We start from the raw sequence: 18826 nt of genomic DNA, 5'->3' as shown, positions 1-18826 counted from the left end.
GAACCCTTCTCAGGACTTTGGTCAGCACTGGGGCTGGATTCAACTGAGCACAGAGCACATGAAATTCTCCTCTGTTTCTGAGGAAAAACCAGGGCTTCTGGCCCCACCTGCCCAGCCCCTCACGGTAGGCCTCCTGCCTTACTCCTGGGTCTGTGGGGAGGTGGGGACATCTGGCTTAGGGTCCTGGCTGGGACACTGGAAAGGGACTTGTTGCTCTGGGAACAAGTAACTGAGTGCCCTTCCCTGCAAGGGGAAGCCCTTGAGTGGATCAGCTAGCCTTGGCTGGAAAAGGTCAGGGATAACTTAAGGTGGAGGATGGCCTGGCCTGGCTCTCAGGGGAGCCAGGTGTGAACGGTGGCAGGCAGAGTGGTCACAGGCCATGATCCACCCTGGTTGGTGCCTAATTAGTGCTGCTGTCTCTTCATTCCCAGAGTGTCAGACTTAGATGATAATGTTCACATTCATCCTAGAACTAAATTGAATGTTTGCTATTTGTCAAGCACCATGCAGTACTTTAAATGCACTGTCTAATTGGGGACTAATTTTAACCTTAAGGGCTCAGGTTCTAATCAGGGTAAAGAAATTAAGGCTTTGATAGATGGCGAAGGGGAATCCTTGGAGCCTACACAGCTAGTAAGTACAGTGTCTGGATTTGAACGCAGAACTGGCTATTCCGACAGAGCCAAAGTGCTTCTTCATTAAGAGAAGAGGAGAGGTCACGGAGAGCCACAGACATTCCGTTCCTTCAGCTTGGTGCCATCTGTTTGGCCAGCCCTGGCCCAGGTGCTGGGATGCAGAGCCAAAATACTGCAGCAGGGGCCTGACCCCTGGGGTCTCAGTCGGGATACAATCTACTAGAACACAGAGCAGAAGGACCCCGTGCTTAGCAAAGGACACCAGTGGCCTGGCAGGTGAAGGAGGGACAGTTCAGGAAGGCTTGCTGGAGACTCCTACTGTTCTGGGAGGGAGGGTAGAATAGGAGCAGGCAGTGGAAGGGAACAGTAGACACAGACGTACCGCAGCATCACCAAGTGGCTGGAGGCATGGCCGAGTCGGAAAGTGGTAGTATCCAGTCCCACCTTCTTATGTCACTGTGCCAGCTTTCCCATAAAACCAACACAGCAAAGAGCCAAGCCCCTGGTCCTTGGCAACGCACTACAGACAAGGAGTGTGGCTGCAGGGCTCTGGAATTGGTGTCTATGGGTGGGGTCAAGCCTCACAGCTTATGGGGTGGGGATGGGAGCCCTGGGACCTACCTGTGCCTAGTGTTTTATACAGTTACCTACATCTTAGAAAATAGCTTTCTTCTTCACCTTAAAATAGACTCATGTTTATTATGTTAAAATATTTTAAAATGTGTACGTATTTTAAAAGCAGAGCCAATGTAGATTTATTAAGGAAAAGTAAGAAAGAACCAAGAGTGAGAGGGGGATCCAAGGAAAGGATGCCCAGAAATGCTTTTTTAAAACTAGAAATTTGTATTTATTCTTTGTCAATTTCATGCATGGGACCAATGTACCGTGATCATCTTGATCATACCCGCTGCCAAGCCTCCTCCCTCCCCCATCCCCCCAGTACACCCACCTACACCTTTATGTCTTTGTTGGTTTTTCTTTCTTCATTTATGTTTTAAATAACTGACTGAGTCCAGTTAATATTGCCTGCTGGAACTTGGACTAAGGCTGCTGGCTTGACCTAGAGACAGGCTTGTGTCGGTAATCACAGTGGCAATGGGTTCATGAGGCAAATCCGTGTCCTGTTAAGAGAGGTCAGCACTTCGCAGGACTTCTTCCTCTGGCTCGTAAGTTCTCTCCACCCTCTCTTCCAAGATGCTCCGTGAGCCTCGTCTCAGCTGTATCGATACACAGATGTCTGAATACACAGATTCAGACCTAAGCACTCTATACTCACTTGTTCTCAGAACTTCCAGCAGTTATGAGTCTCTGCCATAGCTAATGACCCCTGCAGAGATCCTTTCCTGGCCAAGGCTGAGGGCAGCACCAAACATGTGTGTGTGTGTGTGTGTGTGTGTGTGTGCGTGTGTATGTACATGCAGGTGTGTGTGTATGTGTGTGTGCATGGATGTATATGCATGCATGTGTATGTGCATGCAGGTATGTGCATACGTGTTTGTGTATGTGTGTGTATGTGTGTATGCACGCATGTGTATGTACATGCAGGTGTGTGTGTATGTATGTGTGCATGGATGTATATGCATGCATGTGTATGTGCATGCAGGTATGTGCATACGTGTTTGTGTATGTGTGTGTATGTGTGTGTATGTGTGTATGCACGCATGTGTATGTACATGCAGGTGTGTGCATACGTGCATGCATGTTTGTGTGTGTGCATGTGTATGCCCATGCATGTGTTTGTATGTGTATGTGTGCGTGCACGTGCACATGAGTGACATTGCCTATGGAGGCCAGACGGTGGCATTGAGTTCTTCAGAGCTAGAAGTACTGACATGGGTGTGGAAACTGACCTGCGTGGAGGTGGTTGTCCCCTGCAAGAACAGCATATGCCACCCCAGAGTATACTCTTAACCACTGAACCATCTGTCCAGCCCTATTGCTTATATTTCTTTTTTTAAAAATTCATTTATTTATTAAGTGTGTGTATGAGTGTATGACACCACGTGCCTGCAAGTACCTACAGAAGCCAGAAGAGGGCAGTGTGTCTCCTGGGACTGCAGTCACAGGCAGTTGGGAGATGAACCCAGGTCCTTTATAAGAGCAGTGTGTACTCTTAACCTCTGAGCCATCTCTCCAGCTTCTTGGCTTCTGTTTTTTGATAGTTTGTTGCTTTGGTTTCCTTTCAGGGCCACACTAGCAACAGTAAATCTATGCTTTAGGTGTCAAGATTGTGTAGTCAGCGTGGTTCTGGATTAACCAATGCAGAGGCAGAGCCTCCATGTTTGCTCTACTGCCTGGGTCTCAAGTAGGCCTGGAGGTGGGGTGGGGTGTCAGGGAGGGCCTGTGCAAGGTACCAATCTCCACTTCCTGTGGCCTTCAGCCCTTTGATTAATTTTGCTGACTTAGAGGAAATGAGGTCAGGTCTGAGGATCAGCCAGGGGTACAGCCCAGACGTTCTTCTTCTTGTTTCCCAGGGACCTCGGAACAAGCAGTGGTATCCAGCCTGCCTGTGAGGTAGATCCCAATGCAGGTGGCACCAGGCACACTGGGGTCAGACCTTGGGCTCCTAGCACCCTGGGAAGGGAGGGGGCTTGGCTCTGTGATGGTTGACAGGTGGAACAGCTTGGGGGCACATAGGAATGTACCACCACAGGAGGATTTGGAGAGGATGAAGGCTGTTGCCATCAGTCAACCAAAACAGATGAATAACACACACATTTCAGAATGGAGGAAAGGCCAGGTGCCCCTCACTTGCTGGAGCATGGGGCGCTGCTGTGTTCGTTCACTGGTCTGTCTAGGTACATAGCATACACCTTCCACAGCCGTGGCCTCTGGTGCAGCCCCCGTGCTGTGTCTGGAGTGGGAGTGCCCTGTGACTTGTTCTTCTGAGGCAGCACTAAGGGACCCAAGCCAGGGCTGTCAAGCCAAGGCTGTGAGTCTATGCCTTTTTGTTCTCCACTGAGAAGGAAAAGTGTTAGGACCCGGACTGTGGGGATGGCTTGCTCTGGTCCACATGGAGCAATCCTATGAGCTTATCAGTTTTTCCACAGGAAACCTCGGATGACATCTGACCAGAGCTGATCCTTGCCACTCTCAGACCAGATGATGTACAACATACCTAACTCTGGGCTTGGGGCTGTCTCTGTATTTTCTCGTTGTAGCCCTCTGAGACCCCCCACATAGAAGGTAGTCTTGCGCTCACTGGGTTAACGATGGAGTGACGCACAGAGAGATTCCATCACTTAGCCACAGTACGCAGCCAGTCAGGATCTGAGCCCATACTGGCTACAGAGCGCTCGCTTTGGGTTCCTTTGCAGTGGGGATGAGTCTTGGACTGGCAATTATTATTTATTTTCTTTCTTTCTTTCTTTCTTTCTTTCTTTCTTTCTTTCTTTCTTTCTTTCTTTCTTTCTTTCTTTCTTTCTCTCTCTCTCTCTCTCTCTCTCTCTCTCTCTCTCTCTCTCTCTCTCTCTTGTTTAAACATTTATTTATTTACTTTTATATGAGTACACTGTAGCTGTCTTCAGACAGAACAGAAGAGGGCATCCAATCCCATTACAGATGGTTGTGAGCCACCATGTGGTTTCTGGGAATTGAACTCAGGACCTCTGGAAGAGCAGTCAGTGTTCTTAACCGCTGAGCCATCTCTTCAGCCCCCGGAACATTTTCTTTCTGCATCTCCATTCCATCCTTGTAGACTAAGACAAGGGGAACTAAACCCGAGAGCGCCGTGTTCTGACCTAAGGACACCCCCAGGGACTGAGAGGGTGACAAGGTTAAGGACACATGCCTATCTGCATAGCTATCTTAAGCCTTGCCTCAGGTACCAGCACCTGAGCTGGAGTGGATAGCTCCCTGGAGCCACTGACCCTAGACTGACCCTGCCACAGGGGCCCACGCCCTTTGCTTACCTGTGGAGCACTGAAGGCAGCTGAGACCCAACCCAACAAGATTCAGGTTGAAAGAGACACGGACGGACAGCAGGTGGGATAACTCTAGGCCTGTAACTGTGAGGAATGAGCCTGCCAGTCCCTACCTATTCTCTGTCTGATACAAAAGCCTTGTGGGATCAGCAGAGATTCTCAGAGCACAGACATATAAGCCTGATCCTGACCCCTTAATATCTGAGTCTCATGCTGTAGGAGTCCTGATTTCCCTGTTTTGGTCTTGTCTAGGTTTCAGGTTTCAGGTTTGAGAATGTTGGGGGTGTGGAAACAGCCCCTCAGACTCCTTCCCAACCCCATGTCCCCTCGGCCCCACAGGGGTCAGACACTCCTCTAACACCTGGGTGGATTTGCTGCACCTGATCGCTATGCCACCAAAAGGTCAGTTTTCTTCAGTGTCAGGGTTCTCGACAGTCACCTTTCTCAGGAGCATCTTCAAGCCCTTGTTTTCTAAGGTCAGTGTATGAAGGAGACAACAGGCCAAGCAGATAAGAGGAGGAGGAGGAGGACTGGGTGGCTCAATGGTGACACTTGTCCTCAGGAGGCCCTGGCTTTTCTTCTGTGGTACTTCCAACCATTGCTCCAGATTTCCTCCTGGCAATGCCAGGGGGCCTGTGGTCTGTGGAGAGCCTCTCGGGCTGTGTCACTGTCTAATTACTATTCTGTTGTTGTGAAGAGACACCATGACCAAGGACACTTCTAGGAGGAGGCATTTAGTTGGAGGCTGGGTGGTTTACAGTTTCAGAGGGCGAGTCTGTGATCATCCGGTCTGGAAGCCTGGCAGTGACAGAATGAGAGACTGGGCTTGGCGTGGGTACCAGTGACACACCTCCTCCAACAAGGCCACACCTCCTAACTCTCCTTAAACAATCCATCAGCTGGGAAACAAACATCCAAATACAAGCCTATGGGGGGAGGGGGTATTCTCATTCAAACCTATGGGGAGCAGGTATTCTCATTCAAACCACCACAGTCACTATCCCTGTGCAAAGGCTTCATGGCCCCCACTTCCCTGAATTGTATAGCTTTTTATTCCGAGGGACCTTTCTCTGGAAACTTCGAGTAACAATGGCCAAAGGAGTTAGAAACAGTGGCTAGCGCCTGGATACCCCTTGGCATGGTAATAGTTGAGTGTCTAGCCTCTTATTCTCATGAGCTCTCTAGGCCATGTTTCTGGCCTGCTGATAGCCAGGGTCTGGATGGACTTTCCAAGAAAGGGTAGCTGCCTCCTCATCTGCTGGGCCTGCTTTGGGAAGTTCCAACCAACCAACCCGATGGAGTCTGCAGGAGTCAGCCGTGGCCAGCAGGGGGCAGCAGAGAAACAGCCAGAGTAGTTCCTTGCTTGCTTTTATTTTACTTATTTTATTTTTTACTTTTAGTAAAGTCATATGTATATAGAAAATATACAAGATATTTTCTTTTCTCTTCTCCTCTTCTCTTCTTCTCTTCTTCTCTTCTTCTCTTCTTCTCTTCTTCTCTTCTTCTCTTCTTCTCTTCTTCTCTTCTTCTCTTCTTCTCTTCTTCTCTTCTTCTCTTCTTCTCTTCTTCTCTTCTTCTCTTCTTCTCTTCTTCTCTTCTTCTCTTCTTCTCTTCTCTTCTCTTCTCTTCTCTTCTCTTCTCTTCTCTTCTCTTCTCTTCTCTTCTCTTCTCTTCTCTTCTCTTCTCTTCTCTTCTCTTCTCTTCTCTTCTCTTCTCTTCTCTCCTCTCCTCTCCTCTCCTCTCCTCTCCTCTCCTCTCCTCTCCTCTCCTCTCCTCTCCTCTCCTCTCCTCTCCTCTCCTCTCCTCTCTTCTCTTCTCTTCTCTTCTCTTCTTTTTTGGCTTTTTGGCTTTTTGGCTTTTGGGCTTTTTGGCTTTTTGGCTTTTTCGAGACAGGGTTTCTCTGTATAGCCCTGGCTGTCCTGGAACTCACTCTGTATACCAGGCTGGCCTAGAACTCAGAAATCCACCTACCTCTGCCTCCCAAGTCCTGTGATTAAAGGCATGCGCCACCACCGCCCAGCCTCTACAAGATATTTTCTTATGACTTTTTTTGTTCAAATACTCTCTCTGTAATGACAACACCTTGCAATCCAACAGCAGTTAGCATCGTTCCTAACTGCTCATTTATCCTGGGTCCCCGATCTAAACGAAACGTGCTCATTTAGATATCAGGATCACCATGACATCCTCAGTTCTGTTATTATCCCCAGTTTGCATATGAGGAAGTTGAATCACAGATAATAACATGCCTAAGGTCACTAGACTAGAAAGCCATGAGCCTGGGATTTGAACTCCTGGGGTTTTAACTTCCACAGGTCATGTGACTAAGGGAGCCCAATAACACCATGGTAGTTTGCAAAGTGCATGCCTTCTGAAGGGTGGGGGCTACTGAGCCCCAGTTGGTCTTGCCAGGTGGGCATGTGAACCTATTGTTTCCAGATAATTCAGAAATGGGGACTTTCAGTACGGAGCTCCCAGTTTGTGTGTGTGACCTATGGGACCACCAGGGACTAACCAAAATGCACCTGCAGGCACTCATTTGTGACCAGTTAATAGATGCGACAGTCTTTTAGGTTTTGTTTTCTTTTGATTTTTTTGGTTTGTTTGTTTGGTTGGTTTGGTTTGGTTTCTCCTTTTGTTGTTTGTTTGTTTGTTTGTTTGTTTGTTTGTTTGTTTTTAGTTGCTTGTTTTGAGCCAGGACCTCTTAATACATCCCAAACTAGCTGTGAACTTACTGAATTTACTAGTTACCCCAGGCTGGCCCACTAAACTTAAAAGTAAAACCCCTTCGCTATCTCTGCCCCAGCCTCCAGAGCACTGCGAATGGCACACACACTGCTGAGAACCTCTGTGCTAGACTTTCATTCTTTTCTTTCTTTAATGAAAATTTAGTAAACTAAAAGCTTGATCTCCCTTGGGTTTCCTGTAGAACCTTTGTGTCTGGATCCTAGAAAGTCCCCTGGGACTGGGACAATGGGGAGCAACAGGCAGGTGGGTAGAGCCACACTTGGCACAGTTCTGAGGAGCCCAGTCCCTGGGTTGTGTTACCTTTAGCTGACCCAACTACGAGCATGGGGCAGGAGCTGCTTTCAGCCAGGCCTGAAATATGCTGAGCTCTGGCAACCCAGAGGATTGTGGGTTAGAAATTTCCAACTCAGGCTAATCTACTCATGTTATAAGTACTATCTCCAATAGTTCCACACTACCTACGCCCCTCTCCATCGCCTTTTTGACTCTTTCCACATCGTTCTTCAATCTGGAAAGAACACGAACATTCCAGAAGACCCAAATCTTGGTCTGTCCATGGCCACTAATTTGCAGGGTATCTGGACCGGCAATGTGATACCTTTGCTTCCATGAAATGAGAACTAGGCTATCACCCTCCACAAGGCTGCTGCTGTAAGGCGATGGGAACAAGCTGCTAAAGCCATAACCTGAAACTGGGGTTCAGTGGTAAAGCTTTCCCACCACGTACTGAGCCTAGTTTCTATCCCCAACAATGCATCTGTCCCCCAAAACACACATGCACCCTTCAAGGGGTTGATTCTCACTCACAGCCTGACCTTGCTTGGGGGACTCACCGTTTAGTGCTCTGGGCACTGCACTATGATGGCCATATTAAAGGCGCTCTTTTTGTTTTGTTTTCTGTCCTCCTTGGATCCAGACGATGTTCCCGGGAGCCTGGTTGTGCTGGGCCTCACTTCTGTTCCTGGCAAGGCTCACCCAGCCTTGCCCCGTGGGCTGCGACTGCTTCAGCAGGGAGGTCTTCTGCTCAGACGAGCAGCTGGCCGACATCCCCCTGGACATCCCCCCACACGTCACAGACATTGTCTTTGTGGAGACTGCCTTCACCACGGTGAGGACCAGGGCTTTCAGCGGTAGCCCCAACCTGACCAAGGTGGTCTTCCTCAACACTCAGGTCCGTCACCTAGAGCCCGATGCCTTTGGGGGACTGCCCAGGCTGCAGGACCTGGAGATCACGGGCAGCCCCGTCTCTAATCTCAGTGCCCACATCTTTTCTAACCTGAGCTCACTGGAGAAGCTCACCCTGGACTTTGACAGGCTGGCGGGTCTGCCTGAGGATCTCTTTTGCCACACGGACACCCTGGAGTCCCTCCAACTTCAAGGAAACCAACTCCGAACCTTGCCGGGAAGACTATTCCAGTCTCTGAGGTATCTGAGAACCCTCAACCTGGCTCAGAACCTCCTGACACAGCTGCCTAAGGGGGCGTTCCAGTCACTCACCGGCCTGCAGATGTTGAAGCTGAGTAACAATATGCTTGCCAGACTCCCCGAGGGAGCGCTGGGCAGTCTGAGCAGCCTGCAGGAGCTCTTCCTGGACGGCAATGCCATCACAGAGCTGTCCCCACATCTGTTCTCACAGCTGTTCAGCCTGGAGACGTTATGGCTGCAGCACAATGCCATCTGCCACCTGCCGGTCTCTCTCTTCTCCTCCCTGCACAATCTGACCTTTCTAAGCCTGAAGGACAATGCACTGCGGACTCTGCCCGAGGGTCTCTTCGCCCACAACCCAGGCCTGCTTCACTTGTCTCTTTCCTACAACCAGCTGGAGACCATCCCCGAGGGGACCTTCACCAACCTGTCACGTCTTGTTTCCCTCACGCTCTCGCACAATGCCATCACCGACCTTCCTGAGCATGTTTTCAGGAACCTCGAGCAGTTGGTTAAACTCTCTCTGGACAGCAATAACTTGACAGCCCTGCACTCGGCTCTCTTTCACAATCTGTCCAGGCTTCAGCTCCTCAACTTGTCCAGGAACCAGCTGACCACGCTCCCCGGGGGCATCTTTGACACCAACTACGACCTCTTCAACCTGGCTTTGCTTGGCAACCCCTGGCAGTGTGACTGCCATCTGTCCTATCTCACCAGTTGGCTCCGCCTCTACAACAACCAGATCTTCAACACCCATACTTTCTGTGCAGGCCCCGCATACCTCAAGGGCCAGTTGGTGCCAAACTTGAAGCAGGAGCAGCTGATATGCCCGGTCAACCCAGGCCACTTGAGCTTCAGGGCCCTGGGGCTAGATGACGGGGAGGCAGCAGGCAGTTGGGATCTAGCTGTGGAGGGGAGGGCAGCTCACAGCCAGTGTGCCTACAGCAACCCCGAGGGCACTGTGCTGCTTGCCTGTGAGGAGGGCCGGTGTCGCTGGCTGAGCATCCAGCTGTCTTCCCGGGACGGCTCAGACTCCACAGCAATGGCCTACAATTCTAGTCAGGAGTGGGGACTGAGGTCAAGCTGCGGCCCCCTAAGGGTCACTGTGTCTATTGAGGCTCCGGCTGCCGGCCCTTAGATGCAGTGGATTCAGAAGCCTCAGGGCAGAGGGGACAGAATGTCTGAAACCAATATAAGGGACATGGCCACAGCTCCAGGGTAGGGAGGAGAGAGGCCTGCTTCACCTAGGGTCTCCTCAACTTCTGTCACCATGCTTTCTTGGAGTCTATGGCCTAACAAGGTCACCCTCAGATCTTCCAAGGTACCCATGGGAACCACGGTCTAGCACAGTGGTTCTCGATCTTTCCAATGCTGTGACCCTTTAATACAGTTCCTCATGCTGTGGTGACCCCCAACCATAAAATTATTTCATCGCAACTTTTATAACTGTAATTTTGCTACTATTTGGATGATAATGTATGTTTTTTGGAGATAGGGGTTTAGCAAAGGAGTCATGACCTACAGGTGGAGAACCACTGGCCTAGATATTATACGACCCCCCACCCCCATCACGGCACAGTGTTTTCCTATTGTTAAGTCCCACCCCGCTCCCTGCTCTGAGTTCTAGCTTTGAGGTGTGTTCACTTCTACTGTACTTATACAAAGTAGAGGCTGCATCCCTTTAATAGATCAAAAGATCAATAGTCTGTTCTGATCTCTTGGCCTCAATTTTGTTTTCAATGGCTAGAGAGAGGAAGAGGGTGTCCAAGGAGCTGAGGTGACTGGAAAAGGGCAGGGCAGGGCTGTGTGGGGAAGGGAGATTGTCCTGGCTGCCTCTCAAGCTGTGTCCAGGAGAAACTGAGGCAAAGCCGGGCTGTGTGGCTCTCAGGAGGGCAGTGTGCATTGCCTCTTCAGCACACAAGATGTCTGTTCCCTGAGGACGAGGAAGAGGAGGGGGAGAGGGAGGAGAGAAGGAAGGGGAGGGGGAGAGGAAGAGGAAGGGGAGGAGGAGGGGAGCTGGTGGACTTGGATAGCTGCTTTGTGTCATAGCTTTCAGGGCATCTGATTCTGGGCTGCTCTGTCACTGAACAGCTCTTCTCTGGTTTCTAAGATGTCTCTAGTGACTCACCCACCACTCACTAGATGGCCCCTCAGCACTGATGGCCTCATATCTGTGGCTTAGGCTCAGCACTTCCTCCACCCAATTAGCCCTAGCGTGTCTAGTCATCTATCTAATCAACTCTTGATTCCCACCTTCTGTCCTTGCAACCCCCTGTTCTTGAACCTTTCTGTTTCCCATCCTCAGGCTAATGAATGGCTCTCTTTCATCTTCCCTTTCTTCCTTCTCACTTCCCCAAGCCCCCTAGAACGTTGCACAACCTCCTACTTGGTTACAGGGCTGCAGAGTAGAAAGGTCAAGTGAGATGCACGGTGCCCCACCCCCACCACAGCAGCTCATAGCCCAGGGTGGACAGGAGTATGTGGGAGGTACCTCCAAACACAGAGGTCCATGCGTGGGTGTGCCAAGGCCTTGGCGCTCAGGAGGTATCCTAGTTATGTTTCTGTTGTGATAAAACACTGAGCAAACTAAGCCAACTTGGGGGGAAGAGATGGTTTATTTGGCTAATGAGTCCATATCACAGTCCATCTTTGTGGGAACTCAGGGCAGGAAGTCAAGGCAGGACTGGAAGTGGAAACAAGGAGGGACACTGTTTGTTGCTTTCAGGCTTATCTTCAGCTGCCTTTCTAATACCTTGCATGATCACCTGCCCAGGGGTGGTGCTGTCCACAGTGAGTGGGGCCCTCCCACTCCACCAATCACTAATCAATAAAAAGCCCACTGCTGGGTGTAGTGGCACACACCTTTAATCCCAGCACCTGGGAGGCAGAAGCAAGTGGATGTCTGTGAGTTCAAGGCCAGCCTGGTTTCCGTCGAGAGCTCCAGGCTAGCCAGAACTACACAGCAAGACTCTGCCTCGCCATTAATAATGGTAATAACAACAATAAATAAATAATTAAAAGGCCCCTATTGGCTAATCTGATAGAAGCATCTTTTCAACTGAGGTTCCCTTTCCAGGTGCCCTTCGCTTGTCCAAGTTGACAAAACTAAGCAGCACAGGAGGCCTGGGGATCCCTGGCCTTGGGGAAGCTACAGGTGGAAACAGAGTGGGACTTACATGCTGGAGACGTGCAAGCCGGGAGGACTGGGCAACACACTGCAGAACAGGCCCCCGAGTCGCGAGAGCAGAGGGGAAGGTCAAGGCTTGGAGCCCAGCCTCCAGGTCTCCCCCGCCTCTAGGGTAGGCTGTGGTGGTGAGAAGTGTGGGAACTGAAGCTGGGCCCTCTACAAAGGCACCCTTCTGCTGAGCCATCTCTCCAGCCCACTTGAAGGAATCTGTGCTTGTTAAGGACTCTGCAGGCAGTTCATACAGAGGCAGGTAGGACTCGCTCCAGCTTATGGTTCAAGCAGTTGGCCCAGAACAGGAAGCTAGGGCAACAGCTTGAACTAGGGTTTGGCTAGAGATGACAATCAACAGGCAAGGGATGCTAAGTAAATGGAACCAGACGTTTTCAGCAGCTTAACAGCACTTACACAGGTGGATTAAGAGCCCCGATGGTGAATTACAGAAATGCAAACGAACCTAGAATAGGTTCTGTGTTACATCTATTCTATAGGAAGCTCATATGGAGTGGTGTAACAGGGTCCAGACCTTAGCACAGCTGACTCCATGATGGAAGTGCCATCCCGACTGTAAAACTCAGCACATAGACACTGCCACCAGCCAGAATGAAAACAAAGACCTAATCCACCAAGGTCCACAGTTCTAAGAAAGTCTCCACATGAACTAACCTTGCTTTTTGGCTTCTGTAATTCTGCTTCTGGCTAACTGTTCTTGCTAACTGAAGTATGTCAACCCAGAATATGGTTTTCGTCCTTAAAAGCTCATTTAGAGAGAGGCTCAGGGCTACGCTGGCATCTGGAATACCCAGTGTAGTAGCCAGCCAGCTACTAAAGACTTTCTATTGGCTTAAACCTACGTCTCAGCAGTCTTTTCTGTGAATACCCCACAACAGGAATGTAGTGTAGTGTTGCTGGTGAATGTAGCCCTTCAAAAACTACCAACAGCCGGGCAGTGGTGGCACATACCTTTAATCCCAGCACTTGGGAGGCAGAGGCAGGCGAATTTCTGAGTTCGAGGCCAGCCTGGGCTACAGAGTGGGTTCTAGGACAGCCAGGGCTACACAGAGAAACCTGTCTCAAACAAAACAAAACAAAACAAAACAAAACAAAACAAAACAAAACAAAACAAAACAAAGCAAAGCAAAGCAAAGCAGAACAAAACAAAACAAAACTACCAACAGGTTCCAGTAAAAGAAGGGTTTAGGGAGGGGCTAAGTGAATAGGTGTGGTGGGAGGTACCCAGGAAGGGCCTGGTCTCAGGGGTTTCTCTTCCGTGTGAACACACTGAGGTTGTGAGCAGGGCGGGGACAGGTTAGGCAAAGGGAGGGGCAAGACACCTTCATCACACAAAGCAAAGATTCTCCTTTACTCCCGGATGCTAAGATGGATTAATTTGAAAGTGATAGGAAGTCGTCAACAAATTTGCCGAAGAAGCAGATTCCCAGATCCACTCAGCTCCGTCTCTAAAAATCATTTGGTTTAAGACTAATTTGGACCACATTTTCTTTCTTTCTCTCTCTCTCTCTCTCTTTCTTTCTTTCTTTCTTTCTTTCTTTCTTTCTTTCTTTCTTTCTTTCTTTCTTTCTTTCTTTCTTTCTCTCTCTCTCTCTCTCTCTCTCTCTCTCTCTCTCTCTCTCTCTTCTTCTTCTTCTTTTTTCAGAATAAGGTACTATTTGTTTTTTTTTTTAAACTCACAATCACAATACAGTGTTCAAGGAGGCCAAACCTTTTACCAGTAACGAACACTATAAGCCTCATTAAACATTTATAGTTAGATCTCTTTCGTGGCCATTCTGAAGCCCTAGAGCTGTACAAGTCCACACTTGTACTATCAATTATACAGAACCAATTTTACATTTCTTCAGCTTGAATTTCTTGACTAGATGAAACCATTTGCAGTCCTGCACTACTGCAGCACCTCGCTGAAGCCCTCTCAGAGCTTGCCATCTCTCTGGTTCTGGGCACAGCCCAGAAACGGATTTCTAGAGAGCAAGGTCCAAAAGACGGCTGGTCCTGCAGCTGGGCTCCCTGAGGCTCCTGGCTAGCGATGCCTGGCTTTGCAGACTCAGCATTACCACTTCCGCTGAAGCCCCCAGTGATGGTGTGACCCCACTGCAGAGCCCACAGCCACACTGGCTGCAGAGGAAGCCACTTGGCTGACAGGCCTGGCTGCTGGGGCACTGCGGCAGGTGAGCCAACTGCAGGTGCTCTTCCGGGAGCAGCCCTCATCTGAGGGCCCCGGCCGGAGGGGTCACCCGGGAAGTGCAGCTACAGCCTCCACAGGGCATCCTAACTTCCTATCTGTCTTCCTAACTGTCTATCCAAGGAATATCCAAGGTCTCGCCTGAGTTCCAGGCGAGACCCAAGAAGTCATTTGTTCACCTCAGAAAGAAAGGAGAAAGGCAGCTAACAGTTCTCTCAATTACGACTTCTCAAAGGCATAACTCCAGGACTGTTAGGACAGATGGCTCAGAACATAAAAATACTTTCTGTGTATAACTCACGGCCTGAATTTGATCCCCAGATCATATGGTAGAAGGAGAGAGCTGTTTCCAAAAGTTGTCCACTGACCTTCACAAACATGCCATAGCGTGTGTATGCATGCACATATCTGTATTTACACATGTGCATGGTTGAACACACACACACACACACACAATTAAAAATGTTAAAAGCATAACTCCGGATTACATTAGGATGTAATATGGTGTTGAGTCAAATGACTCCGGGGAAAGAACACTGAACACTGGTGGTAACAGCCAGCTTACATCAAGGTAAGCTGTGTAAGCTGGTGGCTCTCTGTGTGTGGTCTGATACCCAGGGGTCTCCTGTCATGTCTCCTTGTGGGGTGGCCCAGCCTGATCCAACAGCTGAGGGTTTTTTTTTTTAATATTTACGTTAGTTTGAATTGTGTATATGTATGTATATTCATATAGGAGTATGTGCATATGTGTCCAGAAAAAGAGTCAGCTCGTCATATCTCCTGGAGCTGGAGTTACAGGCCACCGTGAGTCACCTGAAATGGGCCCTAGGAACAGAACCTAGGTCTTTTGGAAGATCAACACATGCTCTTAACCACTGAGCCACAGTGACAACCACCAAGAATCAAGTGGCTTTGGGTTTGGGGTTTTATGTTTGTTTTTGTGATTCTGTACTAGAAATCAGGGCATCTGTCCCCTGCTTTCAGAACTTCTGACATTTATTAACTCGTGACCTCTTGCTGGGTCTGTTTCTTCATCTAAGCGGCTCCGGAGTGTGCGAGCACTGTTGAGCTTCCAGCACCAAAATATAAACAAGCCCCAAAGATTAGCTGAGCATAATGATAGACACCAACAGTCCTCTCTATTCAGGGGGCTGAGGCAGGAGGATCACTTGGCCCCAGGAATTGAAGTCTCATTTGGGCAAAATAGAGAGAATCCATCACAAAGAAGAAAAAACAAAAACAAACAAACAACCCCCTCTCCCCCAAAAAAAAAACCCCAAAAAGCAAAAAACAAAGTTCAGTATAAACCAAGTTACGATGTCTGGGCTTCATCTTCTGAGATTCTGACTAAAAATACTAAAGTTACGTTGGGAGGTGGCAAGGATGTCACCCTCTAAAATAAACAACAAAGTGTTTACTCCTCATGTCTCTAACCCACAGGCAGGGTTGAGAACAAGGTTCAGTTTGCATAGGCGCCGCCCAGATTTGTGCCCAATGGTGACGTTTGCATCCTAAGCCAGGGCTGTGTTGTGAATGCTGGCTTGATGGGACCTACCCAGTATAACACAGTATATGGATCTTTGATTGAATCAAGACACAAACTCTATAGAAAAGCATGTCTCATACCCCGACCCACCTTGTCCTTGTAGTGTGCCTCCTGTTGGCATACAGGATTCTGTTGACACTGCAGGTTGGTGACCTCCTGTCACCTGCGAGCCATGGCACTCTGGGCAGACTGCTGAGCTCTGTGCCTCCTTACCGATAGTTCAGTACTTCACAGCACACCAAGACAGTGGCGTAAGATAGGTTTCCAAAGAGTGATTGTTGTTTATAATAGTTATTATTCAGCCCTTTAAAACGATGTTTTGGTCAGCGATGGGCCATGTACATAGACGGTCTCATAAGATAGCAGTAACAGATTTGAAAACTTCTTACCTTCTAGCAACATGGTAACTGTTCAAAAATCAGGGGACCTTATTCACTGTTTTCTGGGGAATCTACTGTAAAACAACTCTGTAGTCATAAAAGTATAGCACATGTAATTATGGATGGCATGCTATACCTACAATGGATGACTCATACACTGTTATGCCTGTTTATCGTTATTCAGAGTGCATTCCTTCATGTATGGGAAACCTTTATCGAGATGCAGACTGACTGTCTAGTATGTGAGAGGCCCTGGATGGTGTCCCTGAGACCCTAAAAAAGACAAAACAAAATGTTTACTGTACATCTCCTTGCTTTAGACTTTGGAATCCAAGTACATCCCATGTTGGCCACCCTGTTGATTGCATGAGACCACATAGAGTGGCTGACCCATACTCCTGAGTTGGCGTCGGGGCAATGGAAACTCTGACAGAACCTCCTACCATTATAAGAATGTGTTCCCCGTGTGATACGACACATGGCTGTACTTCTAAGGAAGCGGGTGTGGGTGGGGATACGATTGGACAAATGCTGGCTACTCGCTTGGCCATGGGTTTGTTTTACCTGCTCTGGTTGGCTTGTCTCCTAACAACGTGCCAACTGCTGTTTCTTTTTTGAGGTTGCAAGCTTGGGCATAAGGGAAAAAGCACTTTTCTTAATTTTCTGGTGCTAATAGAAGATGTTGGAGAGCTGGACGGTGCTGTGAAAGAGTAGACAACCTAGCACTATGCAATCCCACCGTGAATTATTTCCGGGGTTTCAGTTTGCTTCTGAGCACACATCTGGCCGTGACCCTGAAGATGTTAGGATCCTGGTCTCGGCACTCCCTCTTGTGGCCAATTGGTAGAACGGCTTTCCGTGGTGGCCCTGACGCCTCCTCCTGGCAGCACAGCTGCAGTGCCAGGACCTATCTGCCCACCTGTCCAGGAACGGAGTTGGTAATTGGTTTCCCGCCTGGTGTCAGTGAGGCTGGTCTGAAAGGTGCCGCTAGACACCGCTATGCTGTCGATCCTGTCAACAGTCATTACTGCCTACATCTACTACTGAAGTCTGGGTGCATGGAAGTCTACTTCAGGGTTCCAGGACCGCCAGGGTGTGTTGGAAGAAGCGGACTTTTGTCTGTTTAGAATTATATTGGTCGTTCATCATTTTGTAAAATAATCTCCTCTTGGCAATATATATATAGCCTGTATTTTAGAATCTTAAATTGAGTATAAATAGCAATTTCTTTTACATCTCTCTTTACATATTGGAAACAGGCACACCTGTCTTCAAGCCCTTTATAGCCCACGTGCTAGAGCCGTGGCTTTCAGCCTTCCTAATGCTGTGACCCTTTAATACAGTCCTCTCATGTTGTGGTAATCCCCAACCATAAAATGATTTCATTGCTACTTCATAACTGTAATTTTGCTACTGTTATGCATCATAATGTAATTATCTGATTTGCAGGATGGTTTTAAGGTGACCCTTGTGAAAGCATCATTCGACGCCCCCCTCCCAGCCCCGACAAAGGGGTCCTGACCGAAGGTTGAGAAACACTGAGCTAGAGGCTTGGCTCTCAGACCGGCAATGTCAGGAGATGTCAGAACCATTATCTGGCCAGCCTTCATGGCAGGCACTGCCTGGGTGGGGCATCCCTGGAGGGAAATGCTTCTTCAGGGCTGTGAGAGAGCTGGGGCAACATCTGCTTTGAAACAAGAGCTTCACTCACCTGGAGGCCCGGTGTGCCGCGCTCTCTAGAGCCTTTGCTTTTTGTGGTGGCTGCTGAAGGTTCCGACTAGCTTGCTGGCTTCAGAGTGACAGAATGAGCCAGGGGCTTCTGTCCAATGACTCTGTGAGTAAGAGAACTTGACTAGTACAGATGTTTCTGTCTTGCCCAAGGGGCCAGAGTTCCACCTGGCGTGTGCACTTGGCTGAGAGTGACATTCGGCAGGAAGCAGCATCTAAGTTTGATCCTGTGTAAAAAGCCTGATGGTGATGAGCAACGAGTAATCCCAGGACTCCTACAGCAAAGTGGGAGGCAGACAGAGATCTAGTCAGAACCTGCACAGTGGCAGAAACAAGATCGACTCCAGAAGCTTGTCCCCTGACAGCTACTCTCATGCCATGGCATATGTATATCCGCACACAAAAGAACATTTCAAATACCAGTAAAAGACAGACAGGAAGGAAAGAAGGAAGGAAGGAAGGAAGGAAGGAAGGAAGGAAGGAAGGAAGGAAGGAAGGAAGGAAGGAAGGAAAGCCCTTTTAGAGCTTTTCCTAAATGGAAAACACCTCCACCAGGAGAGTTCAGAATGCCCTAGGAGTCTAAGCCACGCCCTGTACCTGGTTGAACTGAGCAGCAGGACCACTGTCTGCTTCCTTCCCCACCCCTCCCCAGTGGAGGCAGTCTCTCTGGGACTCTCCATCCTGTGCCTTCTTTGGATCCATCAAGCATACTGCTGAGACACTCCTGGGCCACTCTCTGAGAGCAGTGGGAGCAGCTCTGTCCCCTGGCAGCTTCCTTGCACTGTGCAGCTGATTAACCCTCATAACTGGAGCTCAGCTCCGCCTTAGAGAATCTTGACTCTTAGAGGGTTTTGGGGTACTCTTGGGTTCCTGCCTAGAGGTGATTTAAAGCCTCTGCTTATGAGTGGAGTTCTTCCTGCTCCCGCAGAACTTGAGAATTTCCCCTGGGACTCACTAAGGGGCCTGCGACATCCATCCAGGCTCTCAGCTCTGCCTTCTTGTCTGGGAGGCTCCAAAGGCTTCTGCGTGGATGCAGATGTCAGCATACCACTGACAT

General features: G+C 49.1%; 1 protein-coding gene and 1 pseudogene across 1 annotated transcript; one reads left to right on the top strand and one right to left on the bottom strand.

Annotated features, from left to right (window-relative positions):
* Positions 1-12764, top strand: Cpn2 (carboxypeptidase N subunit 2). The gene is made up of 2 exons (XM_021185133.2): positions 1-124; positions 8223-12764. Exons 1-2 carry the CDS (start codon positions 59-61, stop codon positions 9867-9869), a joined length of 1713 nt encoding a protein of 570 aa, XP_021040792.1. The 5' UTR covers positions 1-58; the 3' UTR covers positions 9870-12764.
* Positions 12765-13791: 1027 nt separating this feature from the next.
* LOC110311140 (coiled-coil-helix-coiled-coil-helix domain-containing protein 2 pseudogene) lies at positions 13792-14200 on the bottom strand (annotated as a pseudogene).
* Between the last annotated feature and the right edge of the window lie 4626 nt (positions 14201-18826).

The sequence above is a fragment of the Mus caroli genome, unplaced genomic scaffold, assembly GCF_978045245.1.
Source record: "Mus caroli unplaced genomic scaffold, Mus_caroli_1 scaffold_17, whole genome shotgun sequence".
NCBI lineage: Eukaryota > Metazoa > Chordata > Mammalia > Rodentia > Muridae > Mus > Mus caroli.
Note: the sequence above shows the minus strand (reverse complement) of the source record. Positions and strands in the feature narration are given on the sequence as shown.

Coding starts and splice junctions, on each gene's coding strand:
- Cpn2 (XM_021185133.2), top strand. CDS start 59: ATGAAATTCTCCTCTGTTTCTGAGGAAAAACCAGGGCTTCTGGCCCCA. Junction 125..8,222: donor CACCTGCCCAGCCCCTCACG/GTAGGCCTCCTG, acceptor CCTTGGATCCAG/ACGATGTTCCCGGGAGCCTG.